Raw genomic sequence first — 21,117 nt, 5'->3', positions numbered from 1 at the left:
CTTAATAGAATTTGAATATATTGATTTGTATGATTATTATACAGCAATAAGTTGAGTAGGTTTTCCGACATAGATCTACGATTCCTCATTTAGTTTTAGTTTTCTTTTTATTAGGAGAAGGAACGCTCTTAGAATGAGAGGAGGGGAGATGGCCAGGAAATGTTCACGAGTACTCATATTCCTCAATGTGAATTGGCAACCATGAGATACATACACCTGTGTGCCTAAGGCCACGACAAATGTTCTCTCGTCCATGGGTGTGCATTTGTGTGCGCGTGGAGGCCAAGCGCACAAGAATTACCGAAGGCAATCTGCCGAATTTAAACCTGGTGTTTAATATGATCATAAGTATGTGTTTACGGTTTTTACTCAAGCACCGAGTTTAAACTCGGAGGATTTCTCATTGCTCATATGTTTAGTTATACTGTAGGCTATAATGCAGCCACGGGGTGGAACAAATGGTTTCTATTCATTGATTTTGTAAATTGTCATTATCGTTTTTGTTATTGATTGCTTGCTTAAAATTTTTAAATTTTCTGCAACGTCGTGTGCTACCATCTCTAGCGGTTTCCATGATGTCATCGACCTATTTGGCTGCCACGCCACACTGATTTAATTAACGTTGCTATCTAAATATTTTGGCGGATGACTTTATTGAAAAGCAAATATCGCAGAAGGGCATAAGTAGATTACGCAAGATAGATTTCAAACGTGGCAAATAAATAGTATTGACACTTTGTATTATTCAAAGTATTAGAGGCTGCGTTTAAATTTTTGGAAGTTATTTATATATAACTATTTTTTACGCATAGTAATTTATATGTTACATTGAGTGTAAGTGTAAATTAAATCCAATATGCATATAATTGTTATGTGACTACAATAAACATCGCGTATTTGGTTATTTTGAACTTATAACTATCGATACTAACTCCATTACGTTGATAACTTTAAGTGTAATATTATTAGGAGTGTAGCAACACATTTATTGATAATTGCATAGTTTCATTTTTATATGCCTTTTTGTTACCTCTGTTAAGTAGTCCAGTTACGCCGGGCATAATCTGCAGCCGTTTGGTAATAAATGCTGTAGTATAATTGGTGTTTTAAGTTAATATAATGAGACACATTCTATGAACACTTACATAAGTGTCAGTGAACATAACCATATATAACAATACCAAAAGGAGTAATAATCACCGCTAGTGTTAACCATATTAAACGCGCAATCGGCAAATACAAATGTTTATTATATTACAATTTTTTGATTTTTTTTAAAAGGATGAGAATAAACTTTAATAAGTAAAATTCCTAATATATTAGTAAATATTATAGCTTTTGCTCGCGGCCTCGCCCGCGTGAAGGAGTTTTCCGGGATAAAAGTCCCACTATATATTTTCCCGGGATAGTAGCCTATAACCTTCCCAGGGTCTTATACTATCTCTATACCAAATTTTGCTTTCTTATACCACGTCTTATGTCACGTCCCGTTTTCGTGGGAACGGGATAAACATCCGTATCCTATGTATCCTATGTCCTTCTCCTGGTTCTAAGCTACCTCTTCACCTATTTTCAGCTAAATCGGTTCATCCGTTCTTGAGATATAAGTAATGTAACTAACACCACTTTCTTTTATATAATATATAGATTGTATATGTATATTATGCAGACTATTGATATCAACCAGAAACGCAAAATATTAGATTTACAGAAAAAAATGTCGTTTGGTCCTGGTCTTTTTTTTAAAAGTCCATATTTTGCGATGTACTTGTATTTGCCTATTCCAGGGTTTCCACAGATTGCAACAAAAATGTTTTATGCATGTAGACTGAATGCCGGCCGTGACAACTACATTAGCATACAACAGAAAAGTTAAAATTTAGAAATGTGTCGACAACCAATGTAGCTAAAATTCGACCGTGTCAGAAACGAAGTGAAGTAACTGTTATTTAAAATGTACGGCAATCTTTCTGCATGAAAGCCGATTATAAACATCTTCAGTACGCCAAGTCTAGAAGTAAAGTAAAATTAATGTCCATTATATCGATACACGTCATGAAAAATAAACAATCATATCCTTAATCGTTCCGTTACGATTAGGTGCACTAAGGTACGACTTTTTTTACATTTAACTAGTTGACCCGACAGACGTTATCCCGTCTTAACTATGAATTTGGAGCGCGCATTCTGTCAATCGCTGGCAGTTATTCGAAACAATTGATAGTTATATAAAATTAATATTTTCGTTAAGTTTTCTTAAATTTTCTGATTTTTGTGTAACTTTAAACGTTCACGCAGTGCACGCATCGGAAGCTTTCAAAAGGATTTCTTTCCCGATTTTACAACATTTTTCATTAATGCTTCGTTCCTACTGGTTATAGCGTGATGTTATATAGCCTATAACCTTCGCTTTCATATTTTTAACCTACGCGATAAATGGGCTAACCAACACTAAAATATTTTTTTAATAGGAACCAGTAGTTCCTGAGATTAGCGCGTTCAAACAAATATACAAACTCTCCAGCTTTAGGAGAAAAGAAAGAAAGAAAATATTTATTTGTAACAAGCAAAATTACATAATAATAAAAATTACATAATTAACAAAAACAAAAATACTTAAATCTATTTGCTCGTCACAAAAGCGACCCCAGCTCAGGATATGCTGATAAAAAAACCAGCGCTGATCTTCCGCTGGGTATATTTATATGATAGCATAGATTAATAATGTGTCTACTAAACAAAAGACTTTCTGAATTGACTTCCTGAGTCTTAAGAATGTATACCACAGTATATCTCTTGTGGTACAACATTGTTAAAATACTATTACCGCCAATAATTAATAACATCGGATTATTGCCGAAAGGCAAACTTTCGGTTAGGCCAAGGCCTACTAGTCAGTTATATTAACTACTTACTAAAACTTTTTAATTAGTTCAAGTCTATTTGTGGTTTTTATAATTCTTGTAGTTTGAACCGATATAGAAATTTGTTTGTGTTAAGCAACTCATTTATTAATTAACTCTTTAATTAAGAGTAGGTTATCTGTTTCATCAAAATCAAATAACGGAAAAATTATCGCCATTATAAGATATTTGCAATTTATTTTGAGAATTTGATGAGAATTCTTCTACGCGGGCGGAACTGCGGGCACAATTTCCTAATAAATATTAAATGTATCTATTGACTAATGAATAATTATGTGATTAATTCGGTTAAACTACTGAGTTAAGTTATATCATAAGGATTTCCTTCAACAAAATTCACAGTAATCAAATTATTTATTTATGTAATACTTAGTTCTTTTTTTATTATATTTATATTGTATATGCTGAATAAAATTGATTTTTAATTGTGACATTCTCAAAATTAAGCATGTAAGTTTGTTATATTATGTCTTAACTACGATGTTAATTAATTGTCTATGCATAATTTATTAATTGAATTAATCAGGATGTATTTGTTAAATTAGCAATAAAATGTTTAATAATCATTAAAGATTACAATATTACGATATGTAATTGCTAAGCTAATCTATACTATTATATTATAAATCTAAAGAGTTTGTTTTTTTTTAGTTTGTTTTTTTGAACTCGCTAATCTCAGGAACTACCGGTTCTAATTGAAAAATTCTTTTAGTGTTGGATAGCCCATTCATCGAGGAAGTCTATAGGCTATGACCATTGGGAGCGGAGCAATAATAAAAAAAATTGCAAACACAGGGAAAATTTATTTCTCCTGAGAGCTTACGTTGCACAACCTGAGTAAACGGTTAAAATTATGTACGAAATATGTGTGATAAGCGGCGATAGCCTAGTTGGGTGTGGAACGGACTGCCGAGACGAATGTCCGCAGGTTCAAATCCCAAGGGCACACACCTCTGACTTTTCTAAAATCATGTGTGTATTCTTGGTGAATTTATCGTTCGCTTTAACGGTGCCTTCACCGTTAAAGTGAACGATAAATTCACAAAGGAAAACATCGTGAGGAAACCTGCACATCTGAGAAGTTCTCTATAGGAATTCGAAGGTGTGTGAAGTCTACCAATCCGCACTAGGCCAGCGTGGTGGACTAAGGCCTAATCCCTCTCAGTAGTAGAGGAGGCCCGTGCTCAGCAGTGGGCAAGTATATAATACAGGGCTGATATTATTATTATATATGTGTGACGAAATTGTTTCTCTTGAAAAAATCTAAAAAATATATAGGTAATATAAAATAAAGTCCCCCGTTGGATCTGTCGGCCTGTTTGAAGCGTTAAACTCCAAAATTACCCAACGAATTTAAATGAAATTTGGTATGGAGATAGTTGGAGACCCTGGAAAGAATACTGACAACTTTCTGTCCCGGAAAATATATAGCGTGACTTTTATAATGCAGGTTTTGGTTCGAGCTAGTAAGGACTTACGTCACCAAAATTACTTATAGCTGTTAGGTATAAAGACGTTGGCAGTGCAAACACAAAAAATAATTTTGCCTGCAAATAAAATTTATAGAAAAGTTTCAAAAACGGATGAGAATTGAGAGGTGTTACTCAATATTCACTCAAAGCTAGGCTGACTCGGTGATGTCCGTTTATTTAAGATGCCCGCGGCTCCGCCCGCGTTATAAGTTTTTCAGGCTCAAGTTTTCCGTTATAAAAGTAGTAGTTTCCCGGGAGCCTATGTTCTTCCCAGGGTCTCAAACTGTCTCCATACCAAATTTCATCTTAATATGTTGGGTAGTTTTTGAGTTTAACACGTTCAGGCATACAGATGCAGCGGGGGACTTTGGTTTATAATATATTTTTTAGAACTTTTTAAGAGGAATAATCCCTTCATACATCATTGTTGCATAACTTTAATCGATTACGCAGCGCACGCAACGGAAGCTCTCAAAACTAATAATTTTTCCCCGTTTTTGCAACATGTTTCATTACTGCTCCGCTCCGATTGGTCATAGCGTGATGATATATAGCCTATAGCACTCCAGGAACAAAGGGCTATCCAACACAAAAAGATTTTTTTCAGTTCAAACACGGTAGTTCCTGAGATTAGCCATTACTGCTCCGCTCCTATTAGTCATAGCGTGATGATATATAGCCTATAGCACTCCAGGAACAAAGTGCTATCCAACACAAAAATATTTTTTCAGTTCGATCTGATAGTTCCTGAGATTACCCATTACTGCTCCGCTCCTATTGGTCATAGCGTGATGATATATAGCCCATAGTACTCCACGAACAAAGGGCTATCCAACGCAAAAAGATTTTTTCAGTTTGGACCGGTAGTTCCTGAGATTAGCCATTACTGCTCCGCTCCTATTGGGTATAGCGTGATGATATATAGCCTATAGCACTCCACAAACAAAGGGCTATCCAACGCAAAAAGAATTTTTCAGTTTGGACCGGTAGTTCCTGAGATTAGTCATTACTGCTCCGCTCCTATTGGTCATAGCGTGATGATATATAGCTTAGAGCACTCCACGAATAAAGGGCTATCCAACGCAAAAAGAATTTTTCAGTTTGGACCGGTAGTTCCTGAGATTAGCCATTACTGCTCCGCTCCTATTGGGTATAGCGTGATGATATATAGCCTATAGCATTCCACGAACAAAGGGCTATCCAAAGCAAAAAGATTTTTTCAATTTGGACTGGTAGTTCCTGAGATTAGCGCGTTCAAACAAACAAACAAACAAACAAACAAACTCTTCAGCTTTATATAATAGTATAGATGTATTAAAATATTAGAAAATATTAACTTAAATAAAGCCCTATGTATGTTTTCCTTGGTTCCTATAGATTTAATTTTAACATCTACGCGTTATTGAGAAAAACGGTCTTGATGACGAGATGGACGAGAAAGTGATCCTAGAAGGGTTTGAGCTACGCGATCCATAGAAGACATAATTGATAAAGGAGCAGATATTAGTTGATATTTTAAGAAGAGACTGGTAAATCGTGAATACACCACCAAACTTGGTGCACATTCTACCAGTGCAGCTGCTGTTAGGCGATAGTGATCACTAATCGGTGTGGATTCGTGTTTCCCGTTGTTATAAAGACTATATTATCGACTAAAGCCACAACTTCTGACGATGATTTACGTCATCAATGAAGTTATATACAAACATAGTAGACGTATAATGGGTCTGTTGTGATACAATTTTCCGATAACGTTTTTACAACAATAAAAGCAAGCAAGTCTGTATGCGTGTGTGTGCGATAACAAAGTATAATTAAACTTACAACCTTGACTACGTTGCATTAACCTCTTTATTTGCATAATACATGCAAAAATCACGGATTGTTTTCTATTAAAAAATGTGCCCTAATCAGTGGATACGGTGAAATAGAATAAAAATACGTTGATTTTATTTGGCGATATTTTCTATTTTGGCGATTTTGGTTATTTTATTTGCATTTTGAATGTTGCGCAAAGTAAATTACACAAGTCCCAATAAAAAGGAATAAGGATATTGACATAAAAATATATATCATAATGTTATGTTACTACAAAGATTAAGTATATAATATACTACGCATATTATTCACCTAGCTAGCTTATTACTTAAGTTCTTTACATTATGTATATTATAAAATAAAAAATATTAAAATGAATGCCCCGTAAAAATTGTATTCACCAATTATAACAGATTTTGCGACGTAATCCGGCCGCGTGAGTATTCTTGATCCGGCGCGGCGTCGACTATATATTTATTTATTTGCGATAAACCGAAATTATATACAATATGTATAAAATAAGCAGTTTTTTATGATCATATATGAACATTTTAGTAATTGTCTAACTAAACATACCTACTATTACATACAGTGCGAATGTCCGTCGTATTGATGATGGGTAGGAACAATTAAAAAATAATTTTAAAATATACATATTATCGTTACGAAATGCATATAATGGTATTTTATACTTAAGTTGGTCTGTTTGAACCATTATATTAAAGTTTTAGAAAGTAAAGAAAAGTACACAAAGTTTGTCAAAGAATTCAGTTCATTGACAGAATAATATCTACCCATATTAGTAATTATTACACAAGTAATAAGAAAGTATTTCAATACTAATCTTATAAACGAAACAAGTAGTTAGTACCTATATTATATACAACACGTTTGACGTCATATGCTAGTATCATAGTATGACGTACACTAGTTCGCGCCTAGTTTTTGTTTGAAAGTAAGCGTGCCAATACCTTTTTTTAAGACAGTTGTCGGACTGGCAAGTGGGTCACCTAAGGGTAAGTGTGATGACATCTACCCACGTTCAGTGAATGCAATTAAAAGGAACGGAATTGCATAGTTGTGATGGGAAAGAGAATACTTAAATTGAGCTTTCGTTGTATCGTTGAACGCAAGAAAAGGTACGCAACAGTAAAGTTACTTCATATCGATTTTCTCTGAGAAGATGGTTGCACTATGCATTCCAGACGAGCCACCTCTTTTATACTGTAAGTAATGTAACTACTCATTGTGTTTTGACATTCAATCAAACTACTGCAATATTATGTTTTATTTTGTACCAGTCAATATTTTGCTTTCTTTTAATTTAAATGCATTTTTTTCCTTTCCAAATGATTCTTTAATTCTTAGAAATTGAAATATTTTTTACAGTTTTGTTTCACACAGGTGTTGGGGGGATAAGACGAGTTTCCGCTATTTAATACGTACCTAATTCACCCCACCTCCATACTAAATGTTGTACCTATTATAGAAGAGTGGTGTTTCTTTTTTGTTTATTAACGTTCACTTAAGACCTTTGATATAGCTTGTTGGTGGGGGCAAAAAAAGGTCGTCAAAAAAGGGGCAAGAATACCCTTTGCCCCATTACTACGCCTATGATTTCTCGTAATATTAGGACAACATTAAAGTTACTGTATTTACTATTACATGCCTATTTTCTCAATTAAAAGTAGTAAAATTAATGCGTTAAATCAAAATAAATATAAAAAATCGAAGACCTATCTACCATTTCTTTTTATATAGTTGCAATGGAATAGGCGTTTGTCTTCCATCTCACCTGATGGAAAGTGTAGATGAAGACGAAGGTGGTACACGCCCATCCGAAAGAAACCTGTTCACTCTACTCTTAAAGGCTCCAGAGTTCAACTTATCAGGAAAAATTTACCCAGGCAGGTCGTTCCAAATCTTGGCGACTCTCACCAAAAACGAGCTGTCAAACCGTTTAGTTCGACTTTTGGGTATGTTAACAACGTATGGATCAAACTTTTGCCTGCGCCTAGTAGTCCGATAAAGGAATGGAGATGGCTCAATCAGTTCGAAAAGAGCCTTCGAGCATTCTCCAAAGTAAATCCTATAAAAAGCTGGCAACTCGACGACGATTTTCAAGGTGTGTAGTCTGCTATTTGCGACTACCTTTGTAGAATGTATAATACAATGCGACTATGAGTATAGGAAATTAAGCTACATTTCAATTAATGCGGTAGTTAATGACATTACATCACGATTTGCAGTGAACGTTTTGCCAAACACACAATGATTTATAGTCAATAATAGAATGCATGTACAGAAATAATTGTTGCATAATATGCAACTTTCTGGTGCGTTGCACGACAAAGTAGTTGTAACGTTTCTGACGACGGAACGATATTTATTATGTAAATAAACTGTAACGAAACGTACAATGTACGTAACTATAAAAATAACTACTCGTGTGGTGTTGAAAACCGTGTCTTTCATTTTTTACCAGAATTATAAAAGTGCAAGTGCATAAGGTCAGGCAGCCTAATTCTGCCAGTCTTTTGAAATTTCTAATTAAGTAGTTAGCCCATAAATCATGTACAAATTATTTTATTGCTAATGTAAAGGTTTTTGCATAGAATAATTTATTAATCTTTTATAAACAGTAATGATATTTACTGTTTATAAAAGAAAAATTTATAAACAGTAAATTTCACCACTCGATAGATTTTTCTTTCCAAAATTGGCAAAACCGTCATACAAGAAGAATTTATGGAAATTATTGATTGTTTCGAGAATACATTACATAAGAACATCATTGACGGGAGACAGTCAATTGTGATTGAAGAATCCTGAAAATAAATACTTGTTCGCGTTTTACATGCAAATAACTATTTTAGGGGCTATTCCGGCATATCGCAAGAGGCAGTGGTTGTAAACATAATATAACTGTTATTTAGTGCACTTAAACACGAGAAGACATGTATCTACTAGGGCTTTTTTAGTCCATAAGATAGAGCCATTCTCCTCCCCATAAAATTTTATATTCCATGTACGTGATCCATTATAGAAACTAAGGGTAGGTACTTTTTATAAATATTACGAGTGCGGATATCAATTTGACATCTAAAATGGGCTGGATCGTCATATTCCAATCTAATCCCATCCAAAATAGATGGAATTAGGCACTTGCAAATTTTCAGGTCACAATTTTTTCACGTCAAATAATTAGTTATTTGCATAGTTTTCTTGCAAAATAACGACACGCAACGTTAAAATGGACATAAAACTTTATATACTACAGTCTTCTGACATTGTGAATTACATAATTTTCGCTATTCGTATGTAGCAATATGGCCCTATTTTAGACGCATCAAATTACTGCCAACCTTTGCGAGTCTGCTTAATATGTTCAGCTTTCCTGATAATGGTACCTTTTATTTACTCATGCAAGCTGATAGCTCAGTGCGGTATCGTCCATTTCTAATGCATGTAACATATTATATGAAAACTAAAAAACATTTGCTTGCGTCATTTACAAGCCCGAAAATCTTTTCCGGTATTGAATAACCCGTTGTGCGATCTTTCAATATAGATAGTAATTTATCTGATAAGTTCTTGGCTGTCATCGGGTAGCTATATAATGAAAATTTTAAAATTATTAATCACATTTAAATTAATACTACTGGTTGGTATCGACGAGTTTGTCTAGAAATATCCGAGCAATGTGTTCAGCAGTGGACATCCTATAGCTGATAATGATAAATATTATTAAATCGAGAAAAATAATAAGTTCTAATGTCTATTTCATGATCATTACACAACTTTTTGGTTCCCTGCCTTAACTACAGGACTGAAGTACCAACAGCATCTAGTCTTGACCCGCTATGTTGAATGTGTGCCAGATAGTAACGTAACATTAAAGTTTTTTTTTTATTGTTTTGAATGACGAGACGAGCTTGTTGTAAGCGATACGACCGCCCATAAACAGTAGAACCACTATCCAACACCTTAATTACCAAGTAATGTCTGGTATTCCCCTGCGGTCGCATTTTGAGACGTGAGTTATGTTTATTTGGTAGAAGGTAAATTTTCATCAAAGTTTGTTTAAATAATTAATAATCATGGATATTTCGGCCTTTAAAATTTAATATGACGAAATTTTAAAGGCAGAAATATCCATGATTATTAATTATTTTTACATTTTTCTTTCAACTGCGAGAAGTAATCACTAACTAGACGTGAATTTAAATTCTTTACTTGCCAATACTTGTTTAGTTACCCAGATTAAAGCCGAAACAAAATGTATGAAAATGGACCTTGAGCTACCACCTTAAGTCTCATTATGTCCAGTAGTTACACTGGCTACAATGTCTTTCAAACCGAACACAACAGTGACTACACACTGCTGCTCGGCGGCTGAAAAAGACATTGCGGTGGTACCAACCTAGGCTAACTCTCACGTATGAGAGACCTACCACCAGTAACATTAAGTGTCTATGTAAGACCGTTGTGTTTGAGAAAAATATTTACATAATTTACTATTGTACCATATAAACATAACGGACCCGTGAATGCACGTGATATTTAGACACTGCAACAGCTTCGGCGACGAAAAACCTCATTAGTAAAATAAACACATAATTTACATAAGCTATAACCTGGATTATAAGGTTCTTTTTGCAATGTTATCAGCCATCATCGTGACTACCCTTATATTAATCTTGTTCAACACATTTATACAGACATTTCAAAGTAATTTGAATCTTGTATTCGATTTTTAATTCAATTCAATGTAATTTTTATTATAATTTTTGTATTGAGGTCGCATTGATTCAATATGTTATAAATATTATCTTGTTATCGTTGATTGTGGTCAGTTAATTTTGTTGTCTATACCAAATATTGTATATATACATAATTAAAAATAATATGACACAAAATAGTGTATAAACATGACCTACAAACGGTTTATTATAGATTGCATAAAAGATTCAAAATTTATCAAGACTAGACATGGTGATGCAATTCTTTTAGATCAAAGCATTCCGTAATATTAATTTTAAAAACGTTTTTTTTAAAAGTAGATACAAGCTATTTTAATAATACAGCATTAATTTACATACAAAAATAATTTCAACTCGGCAAAGGTAAACTTGTTACTTAGCTTAAAACCTTCATCTCTTTGGCAGCTTATAAAAAAGTAAAATCTGGCAATGATCTTTATCATTGGAATTCATTGGACATTGTTTTAACCTAAGATTTTAGCATTTTGTGTTTATTTATTTCTTACGAACACTGAGTAATCAAACATTTATAGATTTATTATAATAAAAGCTATTTATGTCATATATTTTATTCGGTGACACTACCGCTAATATATATTGAAATCTTCAATTCAAATGCATTTGAATTGAGACCATGTAGTGATGTAAATAAGATTTATTTTTATATGGAATGGTACTTAGTGAGTGTTCATAAGTTGAGGGTAGATACTTAGTCACAAAAATAAAACTTGTCTGTGATCATATTGCGCGTTGTCATGTCATTTATATTGTTCTTTTTCGACAATGGACGTTTCAGTGCAGACGTGTAATGGGCCTAACATTGTAAATCGTTCGTACGAGGAATCATATCAGCCATTGAACGTAAGTTGCAAGTATTTTATGATCATCAGTCGTAACATTTAAAACTATTGTGTCGCTCATGCATATCTAAAATTCCGGCACCTGCTTACGCATTCTATGTTTGTGACGTGGACGCAAATGTGTAATATATTTTACATTTGGAATGTATTTTCATGCCTTTATTTTATAAATTTGTGAGCTGAGCCTTTTATGATTTAAAATGTAAATATTAACCAAGTCGATGGCCTAGTAAATTGCTTGTTAAACATATTGAAAGGGGACAAGTAGGTACTTCACCTGGCATGATTAATCGTATAAGAAGCAACCGAACAAGCGGATCACCTGGTACCTACATCAGCATCGCCCATAAACACCTAAAATACCTACCATAATAAACATGGATACGTTGCAAAAACATGAACAAGTTCCTGGTTCTAAATAGAAGGAGTAAGAGGGTTAAGTTAGGTATTTCGATCATGAAACAAAACGCAAGTCAGGTGTCACATTGATTTTAGATGAGGCAGTGGTTGGTTTTAAGGTGCGTCAGCCCACTCATGCTGTAGACAAATGTACATGTCTACAGCCTACCTTTACAAATATAGTGTCTGTCGCTAAATTAGGTACTTAGTGTAATACTCAAATTAGTCTAGTATTAAGTAATTCTGTGAAATGATGAAGATAGTTAAAACTGTTTATTACATATTTAATTGTCTGACTGTTTTCAGAATCTGATCAATTCTTCGTTGACGTTACAATTTGGGAACAAATCAAACTGCGATTCAGGTAATTTTTTACATATATTTATGTGAGACGGTGATACTTACTTGCCCTGTACGAGCCATTCTCTATAACGTTTATATGAAATAACTAATTAGTGCCTCTGCAGTAGCGTGCGCGCTATGAACATCGTTCTGAGGTTTCCGATTCGATTCCGGGTCGAGCAGTGATATTAGGTTTTTTTTGCTCAGTATCAGTCTGTCGGAGTCTGGTATTTGTGCTCGATATGGCGATAGGCTGAAAATTTCTGGCTAAAGTGTGTGTAGGCTGAATCCTGCGTACGCCCTCATGGTTAAGGCATAATGCGAGTTTGATTGTTTATAACGGTTTTACAAGAATCAATATCATACTATAATTCTTGATTGAATGGTAATTTAAACATAGAACTACTATAGTTGTAAATATAAAATGTTTTAATATTTCTAAATCATTAATTATTATTGACTAGCTTTTGGTCGCGGCTCCTGTGTGAAAAGTTTTTCCGGGACAAATGTCCCGTTTTATAATGTCTCAGTAGAGAGGGAACCTATATTTTAAAGTAAAACTTCAACAATACATCGGTGAAAACTGCAACTGAGAGACTCCAAATTCCAAGCAGTAGTTTTTGCGTGATGCGTATACAAACATACAGACAAAGAAAAATAAAAAAAGAACTGTTCTTTTGCTCTAATAAAAACCCCAAATATTAGTGTTTCTTCAATATCTATAATGTACAGACATCAATCTGTTACAATTTTATTATATTATATATACTTGCTAATATTTATTATTTACACTTGATTAATTAAAAGCTTGTTAATGTTAATAGCAAGATAATTCAATGTTCAATTACGTAAATGTATGTTTTTTTTTATGTTCTTCGATAACGTCTTCCTTTAGTAATTACAGCCTTCATTTGACATAAACTTAGCGTATGTTAATGTGTGTAGACTTATATATACCTACATAATAGATACCCGCTTAATCTATTAGGATTGAAATGACTTATTAATAATGTTTTTTTTTCCTAAAACGAATGATTAATCATTAATATTATATATTATAGTAAATGGACGGTATAGCATTTTTTCGGATATAGCATATGTAGATACTTTATGATTCATCATTGTGACTAATGCAAATATTGATTTTTGTAATAACGTTTATTGAGATTATGAAGTATATTATTATACAGTGGTCTAAAATGTAGTGGTAACGTTATCAACACCGATTAAGACTTACGGCTGAATAATCAAATTATCTTGCAATGCGCTTGCGCTTTAATAATTATATACATATAGAAAGTATAGAGTGGTCGCAGCCCATGATTCCAATAAATAATGTTAACTGTTACATTCTGATTAATGGCGAAAATTGGCCAATCAGAATGAAGTTAGTTTGACATGTTTACAAATGAGTTGTTTTGATTGGTTTATTATTACGTAACGTTTAGTTACCAGTTGGGATTGTTTATTGGAATCTGTCTGAAGTACTTATGTAATAATTAAGTTAAGTTCCATACCTCAAAATCTCTTTACAGGATCATTAATTGTTGTCAGTCTCTCTGTCTGCACTGACACTTTTTCTCGGGAACGCGTCAAGGTATTAAATTAAAATTCGTAGTATGGTCTCTATCATCTGAGAAATTTGTAAGTCAACGTATTAAAAAGATCCATTTATTTCTCTTTTTTTAACAATCTTACTGAGTCGTCTTTTTAGTATTTGGCGTACTAAGTTCCGGCTATTTGTTTAATAAAATGTATGTCACAGATGTTTTTATAAAGACTGATACAGCTGTATCCATTATATTACACATTTCAACGCTGGTTATGTTTTGATTTTATGCGACTAATGCTTTTGCATTTGTATCTTAATTGTACATTGGACATCTTAGTTATTGTATCTACACAACTTTGGTTCCAAAGCGAGTCGAACGCTTATCATCTGAACGGGTCTAACCCACCGATATCTCGACAACTATGTAAGATCCCATGTTGTAAGGAACGGGCCTACTACCATTTACCAGACACCTTTGCAGACTCGGGCTAATACTAAGTAAAAAAAACTCTGTATCATTTTGCTGGATCTATGACTTGATCCCGAGACCACAGCGCGATAGTCGTGCAAACAATAAAAGTACGCCACAGAGGCATCAAAAACATTGTCATTAACATTTTTTAGATGCATTGGAAGCTGTTAAATTAGACCCCGCTGTTTTAGAAGCGCAAATAACTGTTGATACAGTAAATAATAAAAAAGAGTCCTTGGCCCACAAAGGTAAGCAAAAAACGTATTCGTAATTTCACTAGCCTGATAATTATTTAATGGGAGCCATTGTTGTTTTTAACAAGCGCGTTCAAAGATTCATGATAAAACCAGTCTTACAACTTGAAGAGGACAGACGTGTGAACTGTTAGTTAATACATATTAATTACTTGTAAAAATGTAAATGACGTATTATAATGAGTATGAAAATTAATTTATAGATGATCAGTCACAGCGGCAAACTAGTTTCGAAAAAGTAGTATCGATGCAGGAAGCCGCCCTTCTTTCTTTGGAGCCTGAGCAATTTGAATTCTTGATGAAGTACGCTGACGCTTTACGTAGAAAGAGATTGTCTTTCCAGAAGTCTATGGTATGTTAAAATGTAAATATATCCGCTTTATAAATTTGGTGTTAAGATTTCTAAACTAAAAACTGTTTTATCTTTTATCTAAATTCTAGGCTATTTTAATATAATTTGTTATTGAAACTATTTGGAAAGTTTTCGGTTTGACAACATATATGATACGATCGAAATTTTGCTTTTGCATATTTTATACGACTGTGTTATTTTATAACCGTAAAGCTAACGAAATTTACACAAAAACGTTTCTTTATAGACATAAAGTTAAATTTCATACAACTTGTTGTTCAGCTGTTCAAATAATCATAAATCTTACAATTAAATTTTGTTCGTGAATTTATTAAAATTTTATATATCTAACATATTACATAAATGTCGACTAGATGGATGAGAAAGTTAGGTATATAGGAATGGGGTTCTGTATATTTAATACAAAATATAGATCCGTTTCTAACAACCTACATCAGATTTCTGCTACATCCCACGGGCCTGAATATACTTCCTCCAAATTCGAGTTCTACTTACATTTGTTCAGTTTATTTTAAAGAACAATTGAGTCTCGCCTTTAGTACCTCATTTATAAAGATCTTTTATCCTAACGCATAAAACCTCTTTGAATGCAATGAGTAGTTCCATAGTAAGTGTCTGTCAATTATGGTGTAATTATATTGTTCATTGCGCAGGAGTGTGCGTTTTGTAAGAATAATGGCGAATCGTTATCGTGGTACTCGTCGCATGCTCTAAAGGACGACAGAGGTCGTGTGCGGTGCCCTGTGTTGCGAGGGTTCCGATGTCCTCGCTGCGGAGCGACTGGTGACCGCGCTCACACCATCAAATACTGCCCGGAGAATGAAACAGGTACTATTTATTACGGAATGTGGTGGTTGAAAAACTAAATATCGAGCAGGACGTAGACGCTGTCAACTCTCTGAGGTCACTAAGACTACTAAGACGCTATAGTTTAAAACAGATTTTTGATTCAACAGTTGTCAGTTTATATACTTACAGTCTTACTCATAAAAATTTCGCAAAGCTATGCTTAGTTAAAGCACAAATTTACTCGATCAGCTGTAAGTCAAAACCCGCTATCTTGCCTCTTAATAAGGTTTAAACTAGAAAACCGGTGATGTTTTTGACAGCTATTTAAGCAATTGTTAATCACCTCATAACGCTAAAACAAGTTTATAAACAAGAGTGTGAGTGTACTACAATGATTTATCTCACTACAATCATATAATTTCGTTTAGCGCTTAAGGGGATACAAGAATAGGCTGAATAATTAAATAAATCTTTATTAGAATACCTACATAGTCGTGCAGCTTGCATTAAAAATATATTTAGTAATAAAAAAGTTACACGAGGCCCAATTGGACGGCGATTGTGAATCGATAATGTTCTTTTTTGTAAAGGTAGTGCCTGTAACCAACCGATTACGGTCAGTTGTCGAATAACTTCGTGGTAAAAAACAACGTCGGTCGTGTTTTTAATTTGATGAAATAATTTATATTTGAACGTGGGTTTATTTGACGCCATTTATATAGTTTTTATAAAGTATTGAAGAGATTGATTCCATGAAAGAAATGGTAATAGTATGTAAGGTCAGGTGGAGCACAATGAAACGAAAAAAGCATTTAAAAAACTTTATGAAATTTTTGTGCTTCAGTAAACTTGATGTCATTATGCAAGACATAAAAACTAGCAGTCTTAAAAAATTCGCAAAGCCATAATTAGTTACGTCTTGACTAATCTGCTCTTAAACTTATTAAATCAGTGCTAAACTTTTTCTTACTCAAAAACTTGGACTACAAAAATAAAATCGATGAATAATTTACCAAGCAACACATCGAGAACTTTACATCAGAGCAAATTATAATTATTTAACGTTTACAATAATATTTAGCGTCTAAACACAATTTTTTTCGATCAGCTGTATGTCAAAACCCGCCATCTTGCCTCTTACGTAGGTTTAAACTGGGAACCCGTGATATATTTGACACCTATTTAAGCAATTTTTGACCACCTCTTAACGCTAAAACAAGTTTAAAAGTTAGACTGAAGATCTACAAATAATTCTAACCATTTCTTTTTTATTTTCCTAAGACCTTGCCCAGTTTCATTGTGCCGCAAGAATTGGATATTAATTGTAACACTCCCTCGGACGCAATAATAATAATAAATTTTTTATGCATTAAAACAAAAGTATAAATAACAAAATAACCTAAAACCGTTTTCAAATATTATCCGGAACAAGTTATTGGTTTTTCGCTATCGGTTCCTTACCATGATGCCCCTAGAAATATAAATATACGTACAAAGTTAAGTAAACTGGCCTGACACGGCTTATTGTGCATAAAATATAATAATGATGCTTAAATGACAACAAAATTATAAAGCTAGGGTTGAACCCTCATCGTTTTAACCCACATTGTACTTCATTTCATTGTGCCCACCTAGAGAAAAATATTCAAATACATACTGTATTTTTTTTACTTTGAGCCTATATTGTTGCATAAATTGTTAATCAAAGCCCCAAATACTCAATTTACGCAAAAACCGAAATCACAAACCTGGTGTCTATACTCTTTAAAAAAAAATATTCAGTGCATATAAAAATTTTACACTACCAAAAAAAAATCACTCGCAACACTTACACGTTACATTGACCCTCAAGGCCACTAACTTCATGTGTAACTTAAATAACCGACTGGTCGAATAAAAAAAGGCAAAGAAATTACACAACTTAAGACAAAGTCTGTTTCTAGATAAAAAATGCCTATAGCACAGGAATATTGTAGCTTCTTACTAGTTAAAGATTTTTCGGAATCCGAATAAATATAAGTTTCTGAAAGTAAACGTGTGTTAAAATAAACGCTACAACTTTTTACTTCACCTCTTGTATTGGTACTTTAGGTTGCACGTGCCAGGGATTTCGGTCGATACCACGGATAATATTCAGTATCTAACTTCTATTTTGATGTACTTTAATATATCAGCATCTTAGATTAGACCTTTTTGTTTAACGTCTATGTAGAAATATGAATTTATTTGTATCTATTGCCCATGGAATTGAGGTATTTATAATCAAGCTTGCATGTTATGTATAATTATATTCACTCAGCAAGGGAAGATGTTACTCAAAATAAATAATGATGTTTGTTTACACTGTATTGTTGCAGTAAAGTGAATTTATTTTATTTAAAATAGTTATTTATTTGTGAGTGAGATATTAGTTCCACAGCGTAAAAATGCCTCTCGAAGTATATCAAAACACAAGAGATTTGAGTATGTTAATAATAATAAAAGTATAACTGAGGCAAAGTATAATACAATAAAAATAGAAATACCTATTTACTCTTCCGGTCATTCTCAACCGTAGTGTAAAATGGTCTTTTAGAATTAGTACTAAAACGACTTGGCCGACAATAAACTTCTAAATTATGACACCAATAGTCTTATTCCTGTTTTAATAGTTTCTATATTATTAGATGTAAACGTCCCTTTAGAACGTTCTTCTGCACAGTCTATAATACACTTTACCATTTAAATAATGTTTATGTATAATATTTTTTTTATATGTCCATGCGAAAGTAACTGACGAAACTGCACCAGTGTATTTAAGTGGAGTGAATAAATAAATTGAATCTCACCAATAATTTAATTTAATTACGATGAAGTTTTTCTTATAATTACATCAAGAAAATAAACTAGTTGCATAGTAGGTTTATGAATATGTTTTACAATATTTAAATATGAGCTTACAATGTATGTTCTATTGCTTATTTCTTCTTTTTGTTTTCAGACATTTGACCGCAGATAGCGTTCTTTAGAGCTCTCTCGTCCCCACGTGTACGACTATCTAATGTTAAACATCCAGTGTATTTAGAAGTTATTGTCTCTTTACACGTAATGTCGACACGAGTATGAGCCATGTAAAAACCTTCTAGAAATAGTAACGTAATTGTTACCTACAACTTTTATGACTTTAATAAAGCTTTTTAAAAAAAATAATTAGTTTTACTAATAATCTCCTTATTTGTGATGTTCGGTTCTGATTCGTTCCAAATCACTTGTGCAAGACACGGATAAATTATAAAAATATATCGAATGGAGTTTACTTAGCAGCGCGTATCTCTCACAATACCGCACAAATTGGACCAATTTCATGATGTTCAAAACATACTCAAAATAACTGCTCTGAAATTAGAACTGTGGCATGCGTAAGCCGAATCAATGACATGTCTATTGCCTACACACCGCTGTGATTACTTTTATAAGGTATTATGATTATCTCTCTATAATATTGTAATGATATATTTTGTCCATAGGCGTCTTTATAAGCAAAAATCTTTGTATCAAAAATCCATTGGACACTTAATTATCTTGTTAGAATAGGTTTTGAATAGCATTTTCAATATACTCTTGATGAGAAGTTACTTTAACTTTATAAATACAAACACTTTTGCCTTTGACTTTAATGCACACAGATTGTCATTTCCACTGGATGTAGAAATCTTTAAACTAGTGTCTATTGAGTCCACCACATTTTCAATTGACTTCCATTTAGTAAATGTAGTACGTAAATTGTTGACATATAGACCTTTTTTATAACACAAGGTTAGCACTTAAGACATCATCTATTATAACTTTGCTTACGTTTTAGGACCGAACGGTGCCGAGAGAGTTGTCTTGCTGGTTTTAATTTTAAAGCTACATGATTACCCATAAACAAATGATAGCGACACCACGAGAACTTTACATCTCACTGCGTCCGTCAGCCTTAAACACCCGATATTATATTGAGTCATTATCTATAATTTTAAACAGGAACACAAAATTGTTGCTTGGTGACAAAAATACGGATACTCGTGTATGCTCGTTGCAGCTCTGTATCATTATATGTAGAGCTTTCTAGCCACAGGTTTTGGTCTTCAGAACTTTTGGGACAATGTTAATTACCGTTTTACTTTCGATACTGTAGAAAAGTAGAAAACAAGAACTATATACCCACTTAACTACTTAACAACAGTACGGCGGCTGTGGGTTTAAGCTGAAATAGTGCGACAACCAGTTTTTAAATCTCTCGTCACTCTAGCTACTCCCTACAAAATTTACTATCGCCACTCTTTACGATTTGTGCGACAATTTCTAAGTGATCATTATAAAGCGGTAGCCTCGCAACATACTGTGTATTTGGCTCTTATTTTCATTTCAATTATTTTTAAGAAGGTAATAGACATGTAAAATAGAATACATTTTTTTTTAAATAGTACCAAATTGAATACTTTAATTAAAAAATTGTATTGTTTAATACTTTAAACTTGCTGTTGCCTGTTACGGTATTGATGAAAACGAAAGAAGAGGAGGGAAGTCATGAAAACCATCTTGTCTTCTGGATCAAACCCGGAACTACGCCATGATAAGCTGTATATATGTACTTTATACGTTAAACTGAAGTAAAATTAACTCAATTCTAAATTACCTCATTGCGAGATATCATTATTAGTGTACTCTGAGCAAATTTTTTACGTCCGTGTTACGGAAACAATATTTGCACACGTGTATTATGAAAACATTTGTCATTTAATTCAAAAATACTTCGTTTTACTGCTTAGCAAAATAAACCAGCAAAGACATTTATCCTAGAAATAATTTAACTATATCTTCAAAACACAAATAACTCGCCTAATTGTATACATGAGCGATACGCTAACGATTCGTGTCATGAATACTGCAGACAATTGAATTTAATAGCCAAATGCGAATGTGTATCCATGAGGCCAGTCTGTGCCGCTGTACCGTATTGTGTAACGATGACGCTGAGCCATCACTTCGCAAGCTTTGGGGCAGGTCGCGCGTTCACTTGACGGCACGACAATGTCGAAGGTCTCTGAACTTTACAACATATACCTAGGTACACA

General features: G+C 33.4%; 1 protein-coding gene across 1 annotated transcript; it reads left to right on the top strand.

Annotated features, from left to right (window-relative positions):
* Positions 1-11,681: 11,681 nt before the first annotated feature.
* On the top strand, positions 11,682-19,204 carry LOC115440268. Its single transcript, XM_030164494.2, has 6 exons — positions 11,682-11,838; positions 12,543-12,600; positions 14,755-14,850; positions 15,060-15,208; positions 15,883-16,057; positions 18,999-19,204. Exons 1-6 carry the CDS (start codon positions 11,761-11,763, stop codon positions 19,004-19,006), a joined length of 564 nt encoding a protein of 187 aa, XP_030020354.1. The 5' UTR covers positions 11,682-11,760; the 3' UTR covers positions 19,007-19,204.
* The last annotated feature ends 1,913 nt before the right edge of the window (positions 19,205-21,117 follow it).

The sequence above is a fragment of the Manduca sexta genome, unplaced genomic scaffold, assembly GCF_014839805.1.
Source record: "Manduca sexta isolate Smith_Timp_Sample1 unplaced genomic scaffold, JHU_Msex_v1.0 HiC_scaffold_1891, whole genome shotgun sequence".
In the NCBI taxonomy this organism is placed as follows: domain Eukaryota; kingdom Metazoa; phylum Arthropoda; class Insecta; order Lepidoptera; family Sphingidae; genus Manduca; species Manduca sexta.
Note: the sequence above shows the minus strand (reverse complement) of the source record. Positions and strands in the feature narration are given on the sequence as shown.

Bases quoted from the DNA above. Each gene is read 5' to 3' on its own strand.
- LOC115440268 (XM_030164494.2), top strand. From the start codon at position 11,761: ATGGACGTTTCAGTGCAGACGTGTAATGGGCCTAACATTGTAAATCGT. The intron at 11,839-12,542 runs GTAAGTTGCAAG...GACTGTTTTCAG, and splicing joins AATCATATCAGCCATTGAAC to AATCTGATCAATTCTTCGTT. The intron at 15,209-15,882 runs GTATGTTAAAAT...TTCATTGCGCAG, and splicing joins TGTCTTTCCAGAAGTCTATG to GAGTGTGCGTTTTGTAAGAA.